This window comes from Mauremys mutica, chromosome 2 (genome assembly GCF_020497125.1).
Source record: "Mauremys mutica isolate MM-2020 ecotype Southern chromosome 2, ASM2049712v1, whole genome shotgun sequence".
Taxonomy (NCBI): Eukaryota; Metazoa; Chordata; order Testudines; family Geoemydidae; genus Mauremys; species Mauremys mutica.
Genome location: NC_059073.1, coordinates 4,208,650 through 4,230,603, shown reverse-complemented (window position 1 = coordinate 4,230,603; position 21,954 = coordinate 4,208,650). Strand labels below are relative to the sequence as shown.

The 21,954-nt window shown below is 52.8% G+C and overlaps 1 protein-coding gene across 1 annotated transcript; it reads right to left on the bottom strand.

Annotated features, from left to right (window-relative positions):
• Positions 1-7,894: 7,894 nt before the first annotated feature.
• On the bottom strand, positions 7,895-10,702 carry EXOSC4 (exosome component 4). The gene is made up of 3 exons (XM_045003023.1): positions 10,434-10,702; positions 9,399-9,605; positions 7,895-8,711 (listed from the first exon to the last, which is right to left on the bottom strand). Exons 1-3 carry the CDS (start codon positions 10,602-10,604, stop codon positions 8,352-8,354), a joined length of 738 nt encoding a protein of 245 aa, XP_044858958.1. The 5' UTR covers positions 10,605-10,702; the 3' UTR covers positions 7,895-8,351.
• Positions 10,703-21,954: the final 11,252 nt, after the last annotated feature.

Below are 21,954 nucleotides of genomic sequence, written 5' to 3'. Positions count from 1 at the left end.
CCCTGCTCAAAGCAGGACCAATTCCCAACTAAATCATCCCAGCCAGGGCTTTCTCTAGCCTGACCTTAAAAACCTCTAAGGAAGGAGATTCCACCACCTCCCTACAGGGCCGGTGCAAGGATGTTTCACGCCCTAGGCGAAACTTCCACCTTGCGCCCTCCCCTCTCCCCGAGCCCCCGCCCAGAGGCACCACCCCCCGTGGCAGCTCCCCCTCTCTGCCTTGAGGTGCCCTCCCCCCCGTGGCAGCTCTCCCCCTCTGTCCTGAGGCGCCCACCCTGCGGCAGCTCCCCATCCCCCACCCTCAGGTACCCCCCCCCGCCCCAGCTCACCCCTGCTCTGCGCACGAGCACCCCGAGCACGCCATCGCTGCTTCACTTCTCCTGCCTCCCAGGCTTGCGGCACCAATCAGTTTAGGTGCCGCAAGCCTGGGAGGCGGGAGAAGTGAAGCAGCCACGGTGTGCTCAGGGAGGAGGCGGGGCAGGGGTGAGCTGAGGCGGGGAGTTCCCCTGCATGCCCCCCCCCCTTACTTGCTGCAGGCAGCCCTCCCCGCGCTCCCCTGCCCCGGCTCCCTCCACCTAAATGCCAGCGGCGACTGGGGTGGCCGAAGATCCGGCCGCCGCAGTCGCTGCTAAAGAAAATGTGCCCCCCAAATCCTAGTGCCCTAGGCGACCGCCTAGGTCGCCTAAATGGTTGCACCAGCCCTGCCTCCCTAGGGAACCCATTCCAGTACTTCACCACTCTCTGAATGAAAAAGTTTTTCCTAATATCCAACCTAAACCTCCCCCACTGCAACTTGAGACCATTACTCCTTGTTCTGTCATCTGCTACCACTGAGAACAGTCTAGATCCATCCTCTTTGGAACCCCCTTTCAGGTAGTTGAAAGCAGCTATCAAATCCCCCCTCATTCTTCTCTTCTGCAGACTAAACAATCCCAGTTCCCTCAGCCTCTCCTCATAAGTCATGTGCTCCAGCCCCCTAATCATTTTTGTTGCCCTCCGCTGGACTCTCTCCAATTTATCCACATCCTTCTTCTAGTGTGGGGCCCAAAACTGGACACAGTGCTCCAGATGAGGCCTCACCAGTGCTGAGTAGAGGGGAATGATCATGTCCCTCGATCTGCTGGCAATGCCCCTACTTATACAGCCCATAATGCCGTTAGCCTTCTTGGCAACAAGGGCACCCTGTTGACTCATATCCAGCTTCTCATCCACTGTAACCCCCAGGTCCTTTTTTGCAGAACTGCTGCCTAGCCACTCGGTCCCTAGTCTGTAACGGTGAATGGGATTCTTCCATCCTAAGTGCAGGACTCTGCACTTGTCCTTGTTGAACCTCATCAGGTTTCTTTTGGCCCAGTCCTCTGATTTGTCTAGGTCCCTCTGTATCCTGTCCCTACCCTCCAGCGTATCTACCACTCCTCCCAGTTTAGTGTCATCTGCAAACTTGCTGAGGGTGCAGTCCACGCCATCCTCCAGATCGTTAATGAAGATATTGAACAAAACCAGCCCCAGGACTGACCCTTGGGGCACTCCACTTGAAACCGGCTGCCAACTAGACATGGAGCTGTTGATCACTACCCGATGATCTAGGCAGCTTTCTACCCACCTTATAGTCCATTCATCCAGCCCATACTTCTTTAACTTGCTGGCAAGAATACTGTGGGAGTAAGAATACTGTGGGAATACAGTCATGATTTTATAGACCTCTATCACATTCCCCCTTAGTCATCTCTTTTCCAAGCTGAAAACTCCACACCTTATTAATCTCTTCTTATACAGAAGCTGTTCCATACCCCTAATTATTTTTGTTGCTCTTTTCTGAATCTTTCCAGTTCCAATATATCTTTTTTTAGATGGAGCAACCACATCAGCACACGGTATTCAAGCTGTGGGTGTACCATGGATTTATAGAGAGGCATTAGGATATTTTGTCTTATTATCTATCCCTTTCCTAACTGTTCCCAACACTCCGCTGCACACTGACTGGATGTTTTCAGAGAACTCTCCACAATGACTCCAAGATCTTTCTTGAGTGGTAACAGCTAATTTAGACCCCATCATTTTATATGTAGAGGTGGGATGATGTTTTCCAATCTGCATTACTTTGCATTTATCACCATTGAATTTCATTTGCCATTTTGTTGCCCAGTCACCCAGTTTTGTGAGATCTCTTCGTAGTTCTTCACAGTCTGCTTTGGACTTAACTATCTTGAGTAGTTTTGTATCATCTGCAAATTTTGCCACCTCACTGTTTATCCCTTTCCCCAGATCATTTATGAATACGTTGAACAGCAGTGGCCCCAGGACGGTCCCCTGGGGGACAGCTGGGGATAAGAGGGAATATCCTCTTCTGACACTGGCAGACCAGCTGCCAGCACATGCCAAGGCCCCTAGGCCTTACTGAGAAGTGACAAACGCACGACTGGAAACCAGTCTTGCTCACCTATTTGTTAGTGTTGTTAAAACAGGCCTTAGATTTATAAAAATGTGTTTCGTGTTTAGATTTTATGAAAAGCTTGTGAGTTGCTGCAGGATTATTCTCACCTATAATATCTGTAGCCTATGTTATAAGGTGATATATAAGCGTTGGCACTAAACCTGTAAACCCCTTTGCTGCCCCGAGTCAGGAGAGAAGCATTACCAGGAGAGGAGCCATCTCCTTTCCAACAAGGGAAGGCCCTGAGACATCAGACAAGCCACTGTGGATCATCCGTGGACAAGAGACTTGGTTGATTTCTCCCCCTCACACGCACACCCAGGAGGAGGCAGACACACTTGCCCCCATCAGCTTGAGCTCTGGGGGAATGGAATAAAAATCCCTGTCAAGAAGAATTTGCTGCTTGGACTTCAGGGAGCCGGCACGCCTTCTAAGCATAAGAAGGGATCCCGGCTGTTTGGCTAGAGTTAGCCCTGAAGGACATACAGAGCTTGCGTGTTACAGCAGCTTCTACTACTTTTTGAAACCTCAGACTGTAACTCCTTTGTGTGTATGTTTACCTGCTTTAACCTGGTAAATAAGTTTCTTCTTTTCCTAGTTAGTAAAGATTTAGCTAGTTTTATTATAGAATTGGCCACGATCGTTGTCTTCCGTTTGAGATCGGAGGTGCAATTGACCTGGCTGAGTGACCAGTCTGAGTAACCGGAATATTGTTATGGTTTTTGGTGCAAGGGACCATCTATCACAAAGGCAGGCTCACCTGGGTGGCAAGATAGATTCAGGGTGCCCAAGGGGGCTGTCTGTGACTCCATGTTAAGGTTGTTCTAGTGCCTGAGGAGTTCACACTTGGTACTTGGTTGGTGAAATCAAAATCCGGAACACACAACCGTGAGGAGCTCTGTTGTCTGCCAGCGCCAGGCGCCCAGGGCTCCTGCTCTCTGGGGCTCTGGCCGCTCTAGACAGGTACGTTTCTAGCTTGTGTCTGACACTATCAGGTGGTCCAGAGACATCTACACGGAACACATCACAGGACACTGCCAGTACCAGGTTGAGTAACCAAGAACACCGACCAGGAAAATAACCCACTTCCTTCCCTGACAAACCAAGGGATGCACCCCACCCATGTACTTCTTCTCTACACCAATATAGACTTAGACCAGTGGTTCCCAAACTGAGGTTCACGAACCCTGTTACAGGGCGTTCTCAGGAAAAAATTCCCTAATGGCGGACAGAGCTGTCCCTAGGGACCCCGGGCAGCACGGGACCAGCAGCCCAGAGCTCCTGGATGTCCAAGAGCTAAGCAGATCAAAGCAAGCATATCTATCACACTGAGATTTAAACTTCAAGACTCCTTATAAGAAATAGAAAGGGAGGTGGATATTTTTTGCTGTTTTTAAAATTAAATGAGCAGCTAGTATTGTTTTAAAATTATTATGAAGAACAAGTTTAAGCTTTGTTGTAACATGTGTTGTTTGCCTGGACTGCTCAAGACCTGAATGCTTGTGTAGGAGGAACTCTCTGAGTTGGCTTCTTAAATACCTTCCTGCTGTTTCACATCTGATACTCCTTGATGAAACATAGGAGCCTTGTCTTATAACAGGCTTATTCAAAGTGATACAAGCTACGAAAGTGAGATCCTGGAAGAGTGTTGCCGTTTTCATAATGTAAAAAAATATACTGTGATGATAAATAATAATAATAGTGTGTAATAATGTCATAAAAACTAATTTTATATTTCCAAGATCACTGCTTTTATCATTTATACGCAGGTAAAGGAGAAAATCCCTGGAAATATTCATTTTTAGGAGGGGGTTCTCGAGACTTGACATTTTAGTGAAAGGGATTCACAGGTTGTTAAAGTTTGGGAACCACTGACTTAGACTCTTAATGCATTCCATGGGCAGAGAAGTGATGCAGAGATGCTGTGATGCCCGTACACCCCTGCCCACAATGTTTTCTACCTCACCGTGACGAGCTCCCAGACATGCAACAGACACCATGACTAGGTAACGCTAAGTGAGGATCACTTCCCCAAAACGACTCCAGGGGAAGAATTCAAAGCAAGAACCCTTAACGCACAATTCTGTTTAAAGACAGACAAGCCTTGCAGCCGCCTTCCCTGTACACCCCTAATGTGCACCAACCCGCCCACTGGCCTGTGACTAGCAATCTCTCCCTTTTTGCTCTTACAGCCTATGCCCGCGCTGTACCGCAGCCCAGTGCTCTTTTCTGCTCCTTCCCACAGAACCAGGACCGGGTTTACAATGGCACCAGGCCCAGGCTCCAAGGGGCCCTGACCCAGGCCGCTCTCAGGGCAGGGGGAGGGGGCCTGGGAGCACCCCCATGACCCCAGCACACACCCCCAGTCCTTTCTCCTGCACCCCCTCACATACCCAGCCCCCCCACCCCATGCCCTGACTCCTGCACACACCCCCACATCCACACCCTGAGCACCAAACAGGAGCTCCTGCACCCCCCCACATTCCCACCTGCACCCCTTGCACCAAATGGGAGCTGCCCCAGGTAAGCGCTTCACACCCCAACTTCCTGCCCCAGCCAAGCCCCCTCCTGCATCCTAATTCCTGGCCAGACCCTGCACCCCCAGCCCTAAGCCCCTCCCGTACCCCAACTTTTTAAAAAAATGTTGTTATAAAGTGCTCTTATCCAAAGCGCTTTAGAATAGTTAGCTAATGGTACGACCGATATTTGGAAAGATCACTGAGTGGTCCACTGAGACCCTTTGCGATTTTCAAGTGGATTGTGGAAAAATAAGTTAGACAACAAAAACAATCACGGTACCTCACTTTATTTTCATGGTCTTGCTATTAAAAGAATGAAAAGTGGGGGAGATGAGAATGTTCTTTTTCTTGGCTGGGTCCCAAGTAGGGGCCCCAAAAATGAAGCTGAGCACAGGGCCCCACTAACTCTAAATCCAGCACTGGAGCTGAACCCTCCCCCACAGGTCCCCACCCCAGAGCCAGGGGCTGACCCCGCCCCAAGCCACTGCTAGGACAGGGGCTGACCCCTTCCTCGCCCCAGCTCCCCACACCACTGCCAAGGGGCTGGGGCTGGCCCCTACCCCCCCCAGCTCCATTCTACCTGGGGCTGAGCCCCCAACCCCAGCTGCCTGACACCTGACACCCCCCTCCCATGTTCCTCCCCACCCTGGCACTGGACTGGCCCCGGCCACGCTGCCAGCTCAGCCTGGCAGACGCCATCACCTTCCAGCAGGGCCGGTGAGTGGCCTGGGTGTAGGGTGTGAGTTTCTGGAGGTGTGTGTGGGGCTGCTGGCCAGTGGGGGAGGGCTGTGTTGGGATGCTGGGCAGTGGGGGTGATGGGCTGTGGGGAAGTGCACTGGGCAGTAGTGGTGCGGTGGTGGGGTGGGGTGGGGTGGATGTGTGCAGGGTGCTGTGTATTTATGGTGGAGGGTCTGTGAGGGGCCTGCTGGCCACAGGGAGTGGGGGCTGTGTGGCATGACATAGGCCTGCCCCTGAGGGGAAGGGGCAGGCTGGCAGCACAGGGCCGGGCAGGTCACTATGCGTCTGGCAACTGCTGGTTTGTAAATAGTGCCCTGCACTGGGCAGGGTGGGGCCGGCCCCTATGCTCTGCCCCATTGCCCCTGGCTGGCCCCTCGCTCCGGGGACTGACCTCCCCACGCCCTGCTCCTTTGCCCCCATGGGGGCCCACAAATATGTTTGACGCTGGGCCCAGAAAAGGTTAATCCAGCCCTGCTCAGGAGTCCTGGCTCCCAGCCCCACGCCCCTCCTTGAGCCAGTGATAGAACCCAGGAGTGCTGCCCCCCCAACTATAACCACTAGACTTAACCCCCCCCCCCCCCATCACCCCCAAGCCAGGTGGCTGGTGGGCCAGGAGCCTGGTCATCATTACATCCACTGAGAGGTCTCACAACGAGAGAAGGCAGGGATGCAGTATCTCTTGTACCGGACCAGCTGCTGCTGGTGGAGGAGCAGCTTTCAAGCCACACACAGCTCCTTTCCGGTCAGGCGTTCCCCGGGCACTGCTATTAAACCATTGTGTTCCATGCCAGGGAGGACAGCGCCTCCCTGCAGCTGGTTCACTGGCTGGCTGATAAATGCATGTTAACAAAAATACTGTTTGAAACTGTTCCTTACCCTGCCTCTGCCACAGCAAGTGCTGCTCTGCTGCTGACAGGACACTGGGCCAACCCAATTTACTAAATCTGGTGTTAAACAAAATCCCTTCTTCACATGCTGCCATATTCCCCCTTGCACCACGCCCGCTTCTCCAGCCACCACAGGCTTCCTGCTCCCATCAGACCTGAGTTTACCACATAAAGTTCAAGCAGAAACTAATGCCGTCCCCGCCCCCAATACAAACTAGACTCTCGCACATGCCCTGCTCATCCTGCGGCCAGCAGCACAGAGGCAGACTGTGTCTTTAAGGGTCAGCATGGAGGGCGCAGGCACAACCCCCTCCTTGTGTTAGGTGCATTTGCACCAGAGGCCTTCCCCTTCCTGGGGAGCCCTTGCTGTAGCCTAGTGCCCAGGAGCTGAGTGGTGTTTACACAGGTGGGCCGTACGGCAGGCCGAGCGCTATCTCCTCAAACACGAGCTGCCCAGAAGATGAAGGGGCACAGCTTGTGCAGTGGGGCCACTCGGTACGTACCCCCGAGCACTCCCAGGCTGCAGGGAGTTTCTGTAACAAGGGAAATTCCACAGAACAAACACGGTGCTCATTGAACCATAATGTTTGGGAACCAAAGAGTAAAGGCAGGAAGCTCCTGGCTCTTCCCGAGACCCCAACACTCTCAAAAGCCCTGGGGCCTTCCCCCACCTGTTCTGCCCGGGGCTCAGAACCCAGCCCGTCTATTGACTGTACCCCAGGCGGGTGGAGCTGCAATGGGGAGGAGGGGGGCTGAGGCTCAGAATGCATCAGGCTATAAAGCATTTGAGCTCCTCTGGGCAGATGGGTGCTGGGAAAGCTCAGGGCAAGGGCTACTCATCAGCTGGGAATGGCTTTCCCAGACCCGACCCGACCCCTGCCCTTGTGCCAGAAGCCTCTCTTCTAAACCGTGCTGCACTGACAGCTTCACCGGCATGGAGCCTGGCAGGCCAGGGAGCCATGGTGCCAGCAGGCGGGGGTCCCTGGCACTGGGGTCACAACTGCCCGTGGGGTTTCAGGAGCCTGCCTAGGGACTGCAGAGCCGCCACACCAATGCCACGAACAGCCTGCAGCGAGCAGGGGCGATGCCTAGGCTGGGAGGGTCACAGCAGACTCCAGCTCACACAGGGTTACTCCTGGGAACTGTCAGAGGCAGGAACCCTAACACAATGGAGACTGATATCGCAGAGCGCCGGTCCTTCCTCCAGCACCCGGGAACTGCAAGACATCAATTCTGATGTATCCCCACCAGCACTGTTTCCTCTTTGCCCTGCACTCAGCCGGGGGGCAGGCTGCCCTTCCAAGTACAAAATACAATTTGCACCAAAGCAACATTTTATTTAGAGCATTTTTTATAAAAAGGAACTGCCACTGATATCTGGGGAGCGAGCTGCTCCTGCCCCAAGCCATGGAACAGCTGCCTACTGGGACGCACGCCCCAGCCTCCCGCGGCCCCTAGGAGATTAAGAGGGGCCCAAAGCCCGGGCGTAGGCAGCCGGGACTACAGACACGAGTACCACAGTCAGGGTCCGTCACCCAGTGAGAGACCCTGGCAAGACGTTCAAACGTAGCGACGTGATGTTACCACCAAGCAGAGGAGCTCAGCCTGGGCCCAACACAGATGTTGACGTTGGGGCGTTACAGAACCAGGCTGCTGGACGAACGGGCACATTGCTGGCATTGGCACTGCCTGCAGAATCGATCCCTTGCTGAGGTCAGGGCAGTGCTCCCTGCCCCCATGCAGCGCTGGTCCTAGGCGCACACGCCTGTGCGCTCACTCCCCCAGCAGTGTGGTGACCTCGTGCACGTGGTCACGCACCACCTGGTCCAGCACGGCATAGACGTCCTTGCAGGCCTTGCTGGCAGCCTCGATGACCTGCTCCAGGTGGTCCTCGTGCAGCCGCGAGTTCATCTCCAGCAGGGCAATCTGGTCCGACTTGGGCAGCAGGGCGAGGGCCACCTGGGGGCCCCCGGCTGCCTCCTCCACGTAGTTGAGGTCGGCCAGCGGTGTGTCCTCGATGAAGCCGGCTGAGCTGGCGCACACATAGTCTCGCATGGGGATGCCTGCGTCGATGGTGGCCAGCGTGGCTGCGTTCACGCAGGCACAGTAATTCCCACCGTCCGCCTGCAGGATCTGGGGAGGCACAGTGCTTAGCACAGAGGGCAGAGCAGGCTACACCCACCCACTCAAGGGACCCCGTGTCTGGCCCCACGGAGCTCAGAGCCAGACCCTGCGTGTCCACAAGCCTCCTTGGCGATCAGTCACCTGCTTTGAGCAGGGGGTTGGACTAGAACCTCCTGAGGTCCCTTCCAACCCTGAGATTCTATGATTCTATGACACAGGACAAGCCCAGGGCACACTCCTGGTGTTGCTGTCTGAGCAGACGGTGGCACTAGTGGGGCAGCAAGCAGAATGCACAGTGGCTGATCCCAGCCTGAACCCCATACAAACAACCCTCCCCACACTGATGTATGAGCCAGCACCCCAGCCAGGCAAGTGCTCCCCGCAGAGGTCACCGCCCCTGCCCCAATGGCTCAGCAGAGGGTTCCTCGTGTCCCTTGGTCACATCATACTGCTCCCCAGCATGCTCCCTGGGCCCAAAGAGCAATGGGCAAGGTTTGAGCCCCCTTCCCACCTACTCCAGGGACCTATTATAGGCAACTGGAGTGGGACACACTGTCCTGGGGTCAGCACACCAGACAGCCAGGAAGCTGCCAGAGCTGTGTGAGGAGCCAGGTGGTGCCGGGTTAACTAGGGCAAGGCTGGAGCCAAATATAAAGGCCCCAGGGCTGGGGGGGGGCAAGGCTGGAAACCCCCTACCTGCACGTAGATGTCGATCTGGGAGCGGGGGTAGAGCTGGGTGAGGATCGCTGCCTCGAAGGTCTGCTTGAGGTGCAGCGTCAGCTCACTGGACTTGCGGTCGCCGTGGGGCCGGCGCTTACGCTCCCCCGTGCTGAAGGTGGCCATGCTGTACTGACAGTTCACCAGCGCCCGGTCATGCAGGGCCTTACTGCGGGAGCCACGCATCTGCCAACAGACGGGTAACAGGGCTGGGCCAGCAGGCCATGTGGCGCTGCAGCACCCTGGGCGGGGGCAGGGTCCTGCAGTTTGGGGGAGTCTCAGGGATTTCGGGGACAGGTTAGCTTGTCCTGTAATACAGGGCTTGCAATACTGCAAGTTATGGACTGCCCGCCACTATGGACCGGGAGGGAGACCAAGGGCATGTTTCCCCAGGGACAGGCCTGCGGCGCAGGACGAGAGGGGAGCTCCTCCACCAGTACCAGGGACCTGAGGCTCACAGTGAACTTGCTAAGGACAAAACCCTGATGGGTCCCAGCCATGGCTCATCGTCTCCAGGGAAGGGGGCTTGTTTGGTGTTTTACCCTCTAGCTTCCCTTCTCCCACACCCAGCTCCTCCATCTGACACAGGGCCAAGCTGCCCAGCGCAAGGGCACAATCAGGAGTGAGGATAATGGAGAGGGGAGCAGGGCTGGAGGCCTGGACTCCTGGTTCTATCCCCAGCTCTGGCGGGGGACCCGGACTCCTGGGTTCTCTGGGGGGGAAGCGGGGGCTAGTGGCCGGGGGACCCGGACTCCTGGGTTCTCGGGGGGTGGGGGACCCGGACTTCTGGGTTCCCGGGAGGGTGGGGGCTAGTGGCGGGGGACCCGGACTCCTGGGTTCTCGGGGGGGTGGGGGCGGGGGACCCGGACTCCTGGGTTCTCGGGGGGGGGCTAGTGGCGGGGGACCCGGACTCCTGGGTTCTCGGGGGGGGGGCTAGTGGCGGGGGACCCGGACTCCTGGGTTCTCGGGGGGGGGGTGGGCTAGTGGCGGGGGACCCGGACTCCCCGCCCTCACCTCGTGCGGCCCGTACACCACCGCCAGCGCCTTGGTGTTGCCCTGCTCGATGTAGGCGGAGCCGTCGGCCTGGGCGAAGACCCCCATGCGCGCGCGCACCTTGCGCAGCTCCCCGGCCCGGCGCCCGTCCACGCGGTAACCCTCGTCCGAGAGCAGCTCCAAGCCCGCCATGGCGCGGTCCCGGCATGCACCACGCCAGGGCCACGCCCCCCCGCTCCCGGCGTGCCCTGCGCGGGGATGTCATATCCCGGCATGCACCGCGCCAGGGCCGCTGCCCCGCTCCCGGCGTGCTCCGCGCGGGGACTGCATATCCCGGCATGCCCTGCGCTAGTCTAGTTCCCGCCCTGCGCTGCCACTGAGCCGCCTGGGGGTCTCGAGCGCGCGGTTCCTGCCGCGGTGTCCGAGGAGCCCCGCCCCGCCCGTTCCTGCCGGCGCGTTGCCCGGGGCACCCCAGAGCCGCGCTGCCCCCCCCCCGGCCCAGCTTTGCGCGGAGTCCGGGGCCGGAGCCCCGCGGGGTCTCGCTCTGCCCCGGGGAGCCGCCCCCGCCCGCCCCGCCGCCGCCGTGTCCCCGGGCGCTCCCTCAGGTGCCTCCCGCGGGACGGGCCGGGCTCTCGCGGCCCCCTCCGGAGCCTGGGCCCCTTTCACCCCCGCACGCGGGCACCGCTCGCGTCCCGACCCGACCCAGCCGTGCCCGAGGGTCCCGGCCCCGGGGCTGGACCGGGGCGAGGCGCTGCTGCTGCCGCCGCCCGGCCGCGTGACTATCGCGCTCCCGGCGCGGAGCCCTGTCGGCGATCCGCGTGTGACCGGCGAGCTCGTGCTGACGCCGCTAGCGCTTCCGCTGGAGCCTGCTGTAAACCGAGGCCAAGCTCTGGGTGAGCGGATCCCCCCCTCCCCCCCGCAGAGCGCTGGTTACAGGGGCCCTTGTCGGGAACCCCTGGTCGAGAAAGCCCAGCCAAGCGGTAGTGAGCCCCGTTGTTCAAACTCTGTCTGTCTGTCTGACCCCCTCTGTAAGACTCCAGGTAAGAGCCCCCATGGCCTCCAGTAACCCACACTAACTGCCCCCCCCCCCACCTCTCCAGTCCTTTGATCCTGAGCTGGGGGATTGTTGTTTAGCTTCCCAAAGGAGAGGTTGGGAAGTTGATATCTCTCTGGGCCGTTGGTTGCTAGGGGCTGGTGTCCTGGCAATTGCATTTACTGTTGTCTTTTCCATTGTTATGGAGACCAGGCCCAGACAGCCAGGTGACACCCACACTGGTCTCTTCATCTGCCTGGAGAGCAAACGGCCCTTTTCCACCCTCAGGTGACAATACAGCACATCAGGGAAACTGAGGCACACATAGGCATCATAAAAATGTTGCAAAATCTTCCCCCTTTCAACCGTCACCTCTCTTCCTCCTGCGCGACCAGACTGAGCAGGGTCGTTATAACGTGACCTGGGGAAGTTCAGGGACCTCTTGTGACAAGGCATCAGCTATAACATTTGCACTCCTCTTAACATGGACCACTTCCACATCATGATCTTGGAAGGCCAGACTCCATCTCAGCAGCTCGGCATTTGCCCCTTTCATTTGATTCAGCCGCTTCAGAGGAGAGTGGACCGCAAACAGGAAAGTGCCACCCAGACAGATAAGGCTGCAGTTTTAAGAGCCCACACAATGGCCAGGCACGCCGTCTCTAGTGTAGCATAGTTCAGCTCCATGGGGAGCAGTTTCTTGCTCAGGTACACAGTTGGGTGGCTCTCCCCCTTAGCATCGGCTTGTACCGGCACCACGCCCAGTCTGTGACCATCAGGAAGGGCTTGTCGAAGTCTGGGTGTAGAACATCCTTCAGTGCAGCCCTCTGGCACTGCTCAATCCAGACCACATTGTCTAACTTACCCGTCTTGCACAGTTCGGTAATGAGAGTTGCCAAGAAGCTACAGTGGGTGTGACAAAGTAGCAATGTTCTTAATATTTTCTCTGAATACTGTGTGCGCGCCTTGGTTTCCCCTATGTCAGTGGTTCCCAAACTTTAACAACCCGTGAACCTCTTTCACTAAATTGTGAAATCTCATGAACCCCCTCCTAAAATGAATATTTCCAGGGATTTAAGTTTAAATTTCCTCAGTGTGCTGGATGCACTGGCTTTGCTCTGCATAGCTCTTGGAATTCCAGAACCACTGGAGAAAGGTAAAATCTCAGGTCTGGTTTGGCATCAAGTCTGTTTCTGTATTTCGTTTTCAGATGTGCATAGGAGGATAGATGCGCTTTCTTGCATAAGGCGAGCTACTTGCTGAAGTGAACCGCAAGAGCAATGACCTGTACAGCTGTTTACTGCAGCATGTGGAAAAGATAGGAAGTATGTTGTTGAAAATGGTAACAAAACTGTAGTAGCTTTTTCTGCCAGAAGGGGGGGTACTCGTTTCTTAAACTCAGCCAAAAGTTGATCAATGACAGATTTCTGAAACTCCTTTTCAGTTCGTAATCACAGGAGAGCTCAATCAATTTCTCTTTTTCCTCAGTGTTCAATATCTTTGTTGAGAAAGTGGTATCATCGAAAGGGTTGTGAATCCAGTCAATATCGCCTGGCATAGCTGGAAAGTATTTCCTGAAAGTTGTGCGAAGTCCTTTTAGGTATGCAGTAATATTGGTTTTAGTGTACTGATCCAGCTGAAGTTTATGTTCTGCCAGGAAGTCATGACAATTACTGAAACACTCCGTTTGATTGTTTTCCAAACAATTTCCCCAGAATTGCAACTTCTTTATCATGGATTCAACTCACTCTTGCACATTGAAAACTGTTATATTGAGGCCTTGACGAGATAAATTTAGGTAATTAATTCTTGAAAAAATATCTGCTATATAAGCTAGGCTGTGGAGCCGGACATTATTTTACATACAGCTGGCAAGGTGGAAAAGGCGGCTATTGAAAAAAAACTAGGATTTCCGTTTGAAGCTCTGTGATGAAGTGGGACTGTTCTTAGGCCTTGGCTACACTTGCAAATTTGCAGCGCTGCAGCAGGGTGTGAAAACACACCCTCTCCGGTGCTGCAAAGCGCCAGTGTGGTCAAAGCCCCAGCGCTGGGAGCGTGGCGCCCAGCGCTGTACATTATTCCCCACAGGGAGGTGGAGAGCTCTCTCCCAGCGCTGGCGCTTTGACTACACTTTGACTACAGCGGCAGCGCTTTGAAGTGCAAGTGTAGCCAAAGCCTCAATGTTTTCTCTGAATACTGGGTGGGTGCTTCAGTTTCCCCTATGCAGTTCTTAAGTATCTAGGTGGGGGGATCAGGGTGTGTGATTGCTGCAGAGCCCAAGAGGGCCCCTGTGATGCCGTCTGCACAGAGAATGGCCGACACCCTATCTCCTGGCAACTGATGGCCTGGCCCCCTCCCCTGCAAAGGTGCCAACTGAAGGTGTTGGAGAGCAAAGAGGTCAGGTGCCCTCCTGGCCCCGGGAAAGAGACAAAGGAAGAGGAGGGGCTGGAGAGTTTCAGTTTGGAGCTGGCTGCGGAAATGAACCTCCCCCAGATAGACTTTGTAGAGAAATCTCTGTATTAACTATCTCTATAAATCTTTATGACGTTGCATTGTGTTATTTTGTATTAAGTAGCTTTCTGTATTAAGTATCTTTATGACATTGCATCTTGCATGATGTTATTTTGTATTTCATATGACTTGGCATTGGGCCTCTCTATTTTCATACAACTTTGTATTAGATCCCTATATAGAAAATTGGTAGGAAACTTTATATCAAATGTTATAGCCCCATAGTATAGTTAAAGTAAAAGAAACATGTGCCTTTTTGCTAGAAGTAGAATAAGATCTTCCCCCCGCCCACTCTGTAATCAATTGCCCTATTGACTGACTGAGGTGTGACTGAGGGAGGCTTGGAAGACACCCACCTCCAGACAGCTACAACAGTTGGCGAGGGAATGGGAGCCAGAGCAAAGGACAATACAGCTTGTCAAGTGGGCCCCACAAAGAAGCGCAGACATATTGACGGCCTCAGGGATTAGAAGCCAGCACCTTCTTTAGAAAACACCCTCTTTGAGCAGCATTGGGACAACACCCAGAGAAAAGCAGCACAAAGACCAATGGACACAGACCCAGATTTTAAATCTGGTCTAGATTTGCATAAGAGGGAAGCTGCTATAAATGTGAGGTGTCTTGCAGGAGAACCCCGGGTCTCGTCTTGTCACCATCGGAGCATCGATCCGGATCGGCAGAAGCCTGGCTCCATCCCTCCCCCATCTAACTCACCTGGCCAGTGCAGTTAAGGGGAGCAACTAGTTGGTAACAACAGCAAGACGGAGTGTGTTTGTGTCTGTGTGTGTGTGTGAATGCATGACTGTGAGATATCTCATATGCATATCATAGAGTATTAATTGATACCTGTATTACTAATAAATGTGGCGTTTTGCCTTAATCCCCCTGAAAAGATCCTGTATAGTACTTTGAGTACAACAACTTGACTTAGGGGTCCTGTTCTCTGTACCTACAAACTCTGTTTTAGGCTGTGCTCCTGTCGTCTAATAAACCTCTGTTTTACTGGCTGGCTGAGAGTCGCATCTGACTGCGAAGTGGGGGTGCAGGACCCTCTGGCTTTCCCAAGATCCCACCTGGGTGGACTCGCTGTGGGAAGTGCGTAGTGTGGAAGGGGATGCTGAATGCTCCGAGGCCAGACTCAGGAAGGCCAAAGCTGTGTGAGCTTCTTGCCCTGGAGACAGTCTGCTCAGAGAGAGGAGGCTCCCCAGAGTCCTGCCTGGCTTCATGTGGAGTAGTTCCAGGGCATCGCCTGGTGACTCCGTGACAAGCTCAAACAAGTGCACAAGGATTTTGCCCCATGAGAGCCATCTAACTTCGGTATAGGTCAGACAATTGTGTAGACTACCCATTTCTTCACAAAGTACGTGAAATATTCTGGAATTTGTTGGCCATGATTTTATGAAATTCACCATTTTCCCTGCATTGTCTAGCACTTCCGTCAGTCCCTCAGGCATGCATTTTGCTGTGAGGGCTTGTCTAGATTAGTTACCTCAGTTGATTCATCCAACTGTATAGCATAATATGGACTGTTTTTCACTCTATGTACAATTGTAGTCTCTACATTATTTGATATGTTATTAATTCTTCATGACAACGTATTATTGCCCAAAGGTACCATGTGTCATGGAGTCCCCAGGCGATGCTCTGGAACTGCTCCCCACAAAGCCAGTCAGGACTCTGGGGAGCCTCCTCTCCCTCGGAGCAGCCTGTCTGCAGGGCAAGAAGCTCCCACGGCTTCACCTCCTGGGTCTCTCCTTGGAGCATTCAGCATCCTCTGCCCCTCCGTGCGCTTCCCACAGTGAGTCCGCCCAGGTGGGGTCCTGGGGAAGCCAGAGGGTCCTGCCCCCCCACTGCGCAGTCAGACGTGACTCTCAGCCAGCCAGTAACACAGAAGGTTTATTTAGACAACAGGAACGCAGTCCAAGACAGATCTTGCAGGTACAGACAACAGGACTCCCTTTAGTTAGGTTCATCTTGGGGGGAGCAGGGAGGCCAGAGCCCTATCTGGGCTCCCCTGCATTTTCCCAGCCAGCTCCAAACTGACTCACTCTCCAGCCCCTTCTCCGGGCCAGGAGGTCACCTGATTCCTTTGTTCTCCAACACCTTTAGCATCCCCTTGCAGGGGGGAAGGGCCCCAGCCATTAGTTGCCAAGAGACAGTGTGTCGGCCATTTATGTACACTGGCCCTTTGCTCTGCAACAATTACACCCCCTTATCCCACCACCTAGAGACTTAAGAAATGCATAGGGGAAACTGAGGCACCCACACAGTATTCAGAGGAAACATTAAGAACAGTCCCAGTTCGTCACACCATGTCAATCCTTTTTGCAGCCTTTGCTCCGAGCATGCAATGAACTACATCTTTTATACATGGACCAATCAAGCTCTCTGTTATGGTATGGGCTTCTGATGCTTTTGCTACTTGGTTGCTTGTAGTAACGGGAAACAGAGACGGTGCTGCAGAGAGGCGTCCTAGGAAAGTCCCGGACCTTTTCTTTTATTCCCTTTCTTACAGACAGGTTACTCATTACTACATGATTGACATCAAACAGGTTACTCATTACTACATGATTGATATACTTGTTTATTTCCTACTAATTGGTTAAGGCTGGCTTTCCTCAATGGGCCATTGTCTTGTGTCTTCCGTGTAACTAAGACTAGCATAACGGAGTGTACCTCCTGTACCATACTATGAGGGGAACAATACCAAGGTTCAATGCAGGGACAGCGTGGTTTGCCAACACTTGTACCCACATCTCCCCCTTTTTGTTTTGTTAAATATGACTAATACTTTCGAGGGGGCCCTGGGTAGGTCCACGGACAGCCCTTGATAAAGAGAGAAACAAAGGAGGGAACACACTGAATGCCGCAGCGAAATAGCACGAGCAAGAGTACAGTGAGTCCTCCAAAGGTGACAAGCTGATGCAACCACCCAATGTTAGGAAGCCATGAGGAAAGCCAATCCCACCATCCCGCGAGGGGGTCTGGATTGTATCTGATTTGATCTGTTAAATTTTTAATAATCTTGAGTTGATTTTCAACTGAATGATGGTGATCAGAAATATTAAAGCAACACATATCATTAACCTTTTCACACCCATAATGATGCAGCATAAGTAAATAATCTATAGCCGCTCGATTTTGCAACACCCCATGGCGGATGTCTTCCTGCTCATCATTAAGGAGGGCTATAGCGGTAGATGTCGCATTCAAAGCCTTAGTGGCCGCGCAAGCCAAACCATTAATTCGCATACTGTTTCCCGAGGCCAACCCGGGGACCCCGACAAGAGAAACAGCCAAAGCGACAGTCTCGGTTTTTGAAAGTAAATGTACATGGCTATCACAGGAAGCATCCAAAGGAAGGCTGCGACTAACTCGCGAATTGTTTAACAGTTGCCTTTTGGTTGGTAATATGAGCGCAAATCGGCTTAGGCAACAACAAGTGCCATCACTAAGATTGGCGGGCATATAATTGAAAGTATATCCTGAGCATGTCCAAAACCACCCATTCGGCAGCTTGTATATATAAGAGATATTTGTCACAGCAGAACAATTCAAGGCTGGAGCAGGAAACTGCTTACAATTACTCATAGTACAATTGGTCATGCGGGCACAGGTTATGTTATGTGTGGCAGCATAGGGGGTGCGAAGGGCGAGCGCATTCCTTGGTCTGCGAGGTGTTTGAGGTCCCCAATTATGATAGCCAGCATAGCCCAAACCATGAATGGTGGAATTGGGCTCCAGATTGGAATAAAACCAAGTAGCATTTTCAACATCATTAGGATTATGGCATACAGGAATCAGACAGGTACCTAAAATGTCTCCCACCGTAACTTGCTGGGAGAGACAAAAGGATGTCTGATTTAAAGTGTGAATAAATGTCTCCCACACATTGGTGGAAGGGAGAGGGGTTGCAACACCTTGCGGCAAACACAGAACGGTCACACAAATGTACATAATCCAACAAAGAGAATTAGCATTTAAGCTGGCTACTAGCGCAAGAAAATAATTTTCTGTAGTCTTATCCGCCTTAGTTTGTTCTAATACACGTTCAGCCTGCCGCGATAAAGCTTTGACCTGTCCCCAAGTTATGGCAGCGCTGGGTGTGCCACGCTTTCGGGCCTTGTCGATCTTGTCCACCCTATCCGTCAGGGTCAGACTGAAATCCGGAATGGGATTCTTTAGCCCCTGATGCCAGGCCATCTTTCCATGGCTTCACAAAGCGAGCGGGAACCCACACAGGGCCGGTTTCAGTTGACACCGCTGCGTAGCCCCGGCCCCAGGTAATGAGCGGCACGGGCAGGCTCCACTCTGGTCCTGGCAGCTTGCGATATATCACCTTCGGCGCTGGAAGGGGCTCGGTCTGTCGATAATGGCGCTGGGCTCTAGATAAAAACTGATTATTAAACAAAGTTAAATTTAAATGATTCAGTGTAAACAAGACACGAGCCAGCCATTCTTCCTTATCTGGCAAGGATAGGGGCACTCCTCCTTTTTGTTTTTGTTTAGTAAGGGCCTCCTTTAGGGTGCGGTTAGCCCTTTCAACAATGGCCTGACCCCGGGAATTATAAGGAATGCCGAATTTGTGGAGAATGCCCCACCGGGCACAAAATGCGGCCATGGCGGAGGAACAGTAAGCAGGGCCATTGTCGGTTTTCAACTCAGCGGGGCTGCCCATTACCGCAAAACTGCGAATCAAGTGATTGCAAACATGTTTGGTAGCCTCCCCTTTTTGGGCTGTTACCCAAGTGTCGCCTGAAAATGTGTCGATGACAACGTGCAGGTATTTCCAAGGGGAGAAGGGGGGAAAAAGGGTGACATCCATCTGCCAAAGTTGATTGGCTCCGAGACCACGGGGATTTACCCCTATGGGAGGACCCTGTGGGTTAAGGGTGCATTGAGGACATTGTTGAACAATACCTCGAGCATCAGAAAGAGGGATCTGAAATTGTTTAGCCAATGCCTTGGCATTTTGATGATGTAGGGCATAACTTTCTATAGGAGTACAAGGGAATGCCCGGAGTTGGGTATCCGCCTGGGCATTGCCTTCCGTCAACATGCCAGGGAAGGGTTGGTGGCTTCGGATATGAGCAATAAAAAACTGATCAGTACGGGAATGAATGAGATGTTGCAATGCTAAAAACAAAGCTAGCAAATTTTTATCTAGTGCTGGTGATACATAACTGCCACTAATATTTGAAACAACATTGGCTACATATAAACTATCAGTAATAATATTAAACGGCTGCATTGAAAAACGATTAAAGGCCAAAATTACTGCAGCCAGCTCAGCACGCTGGGCGGAGCTTTGGGGTAGGGTAAACAAGGAACACCAGCGGGTGGTAAGTGGGTCACGCCACGAGAGAACCCCACGGTGTGGACTTCCGTCCGTAAATACTGTAAGCACATCTGGCAGCGGGGTTGGTGAGAGTAAATAGCGAAAATTAAGGGGTAATCGCTGTGTCATGCCAAAACGGGGGTCCTTTAAGGTATGAAAGGTAAAGGTTCCTGTATAACCTGCACACGCACATTGAACCTCAGGAGTTGTTTCACAAAGGGTTTGCCATAAATGTAGGGGAATTGGAAGAACTATTTCTGCTGGATCAATAGCCAAAAGCACTAATGCACGTTGGCGCCCTTTTGTAATTAGGGAAGCAAGCATGGAGGGAAGGGGAGTAAGGGTGTTTGCTGGGGTGTGGGCGAGATAAAGCCATTCAAGGATTCGTACCGTCCCAGCCTCGGGTGCCTGAAAGAGGGCGGCACTAGGCTGGGTCACCCCTTGAAGACAAGCGAGACGTGGAGGCTCGTTATCCACGGCACGATCCACCCAAACCTTTGCGAGAGATTGATTCACCTGCGCAATGGCATCTAATGGTGTTTTTGTGAGAGAAATGATATCGGAGGGGTGACGCCCCTGCCGAAGAGCTTCAAATAGAGGACTTAACATGTTGGTATCCAGGCGATAATAGGGGCGTACCCAATTTATAATGCCCAATACTTGCTGAAGGGTGACGTAATTAATGTTGGTTTCCAAAGCAATTTGCGGGATAATTGGAATGGAGTAGGCGGCCATCATTTTATGTCCTAGATAAAAAAAGGGTTCTAAATATTGTACCTTTTCTGGGGCTATCTGAAGGCCGTATTCCTGAAGCATCTTTTGCAGGTCAGTTTTCCACGAGGGAGGGAGCTCTGGTCCTGCCATGAGGATATCATCCATATAATGGTAAACCTTAAGCGTAGGGTACCGTTTGCGAAAAGGTGATAGAGACTGATTCACGTAATATTGACAGAGGGTGGGACTGTTCAGCATACCTTGGGGAAGAACTTTCCAATGGTAGCGTTCTGTTGGCTGACTATTATTCAAAACAGGGATAGTAAAGGCAAAGTACTTTCGATCATGGGGGAGGAGAGGGATAGAGAAAAAACAATCCTTAAGATCGATTATTGCTAACTGATAATCATGTGGTATAACATTCGGGTTCGGGGTCCCACATTGAAGGGCTCCCATAGGTTCCAAAATTTTGTTTATAGCTCGGAGATCATGTAATAATCGCCAGTGGCCAGATTTTTTCTTAATAACAAAGACTGGAGTATTATATGGGCTAGTAGTAGGTTCAATATGTCCCTCGGTTAACTGTTCCTGAACTAATTCTTTAAGGGCTATTAATTTTTCCTGAGGGAGTGACCATTGTTCAACCCACACTGGGACGTGGGTTTTCCATTCCAGGGGGAGGGCAGTGTGTGAAGAGCATTGACGTGTCATGGCACAACTAGGGAGGCTCCCAGTTGAGATAATAGGTCTCGCCCCCAGAGATTAAGATCAATTGGCAAAATGCACGGACGAATTTTTGCAACCTCTCGCCCTTCCTCACTATCCCATACTGAGAGCCAATTGGTGCTCTGTCGAGAAGATTGCAGGCCTCCCACTCCCCAAACTGAGGGGGAGATTTCAGAAGGCCAGGAAGGGTCCCAATGCTTTTGTGCAATTACTGAAACATCCGCTCCAGTGTCTAGCAACCCATAGAGCTCCTTACCGTTGATGGTATACTTACGGGTCGGCTTGTGGGTTCGAATGTGTTGTAAGACCGCAGCAATCTGTGGATGAAAAAGGGGACCTTGCTCCAGATTAACGCGAGTAGAACCAAATCCGCCGGCACGACTCGCCTGGCCGGGTCCGGCCGGCGCTGTGTAAGGTAAGATTAGCAGTTGAGCCCAAGAATCCCCCGCCTTTAATTTGAGGGGAAGGTGACTCCAAATTTGAACATAGATAATGCCGGTGTAATCAGAATCGATAACTCCGGGCACAATCATAATAGACTGACTACTAGCAGATGAGCGAGGCAAAATCAACCCAAATGTATCCGGGGGAAGCGGACCAGAAAGCTGCGTAGACATGAGGAGTACGTCACCAGGAAGAGGGGATTGCATATCTACTGCATTGATAAGATCCAAACCAGCACTGCCTTTTGTGGCCGGTTGAGCGGCCATGGCAGGCAGGGCTCCCTCCTTTAAACCGGGGCTGAAGGGGGGCCCGGTTGAAAGTTTCCCGAATTAGCTGAAGTCGAGGAGCGACATTGATTGGCCCAATGATATCCTTTGTTACATGTTGGGCACTTTTTAATAGGACGGCCCCCGGTTGTGTTAGCTCCGCCCTTATAAGCACCACCTCCTGGGGCTTGGCACTCCTTTTTAAAGTGTCCGGGTCGCTGACAGTTAAAGCAGTTACCCGTAGGTTTGTTACCTTGACGGATTGCTCCCGCCAACAGTGCCATAGTGTGGGTCTGAGTGCCTACTTCGGCACATGCCTGCAACATATCAGCGAGTGTGTAATTAGGGCGGTGAATGATAGTTTGGAGAATTTTCCGACAATCAGCATTGGACTGCTCATATGCTAAGCGTAAAAGGAGTTCCACCTGAGCGTCCGGATTGTCAATTTGGCGTTGAACAGCCTCTTTGAGGCGATCAACGAAATGATGATAAGGTTCCGTAGCTTGTTGT

Coding starts and splice junctions, on each gene's coding strand:
- EXOSC4 (XM_045003023.1), bottom strand. CDS start 10,604: ATGGCGGGCTTGGAGCTGCTCTCGGACGAGGGTTACCGCGTGGACGGG. Junction 9,606..10,433: donor TGGTGTACGGGCCGCACGAG/GTGAGGGCGGGG, acceptor GTCTGTTGGCAG/ATGCGTGGCTCCCGCAGTAA. Junction 8,712..9,398: donor AGATCGACATCTACGTGCAG/GTAGGGGGTTTC, acceptor GTGCCTCCCCAG/ATCCTGCAGGCGGACGGTGG.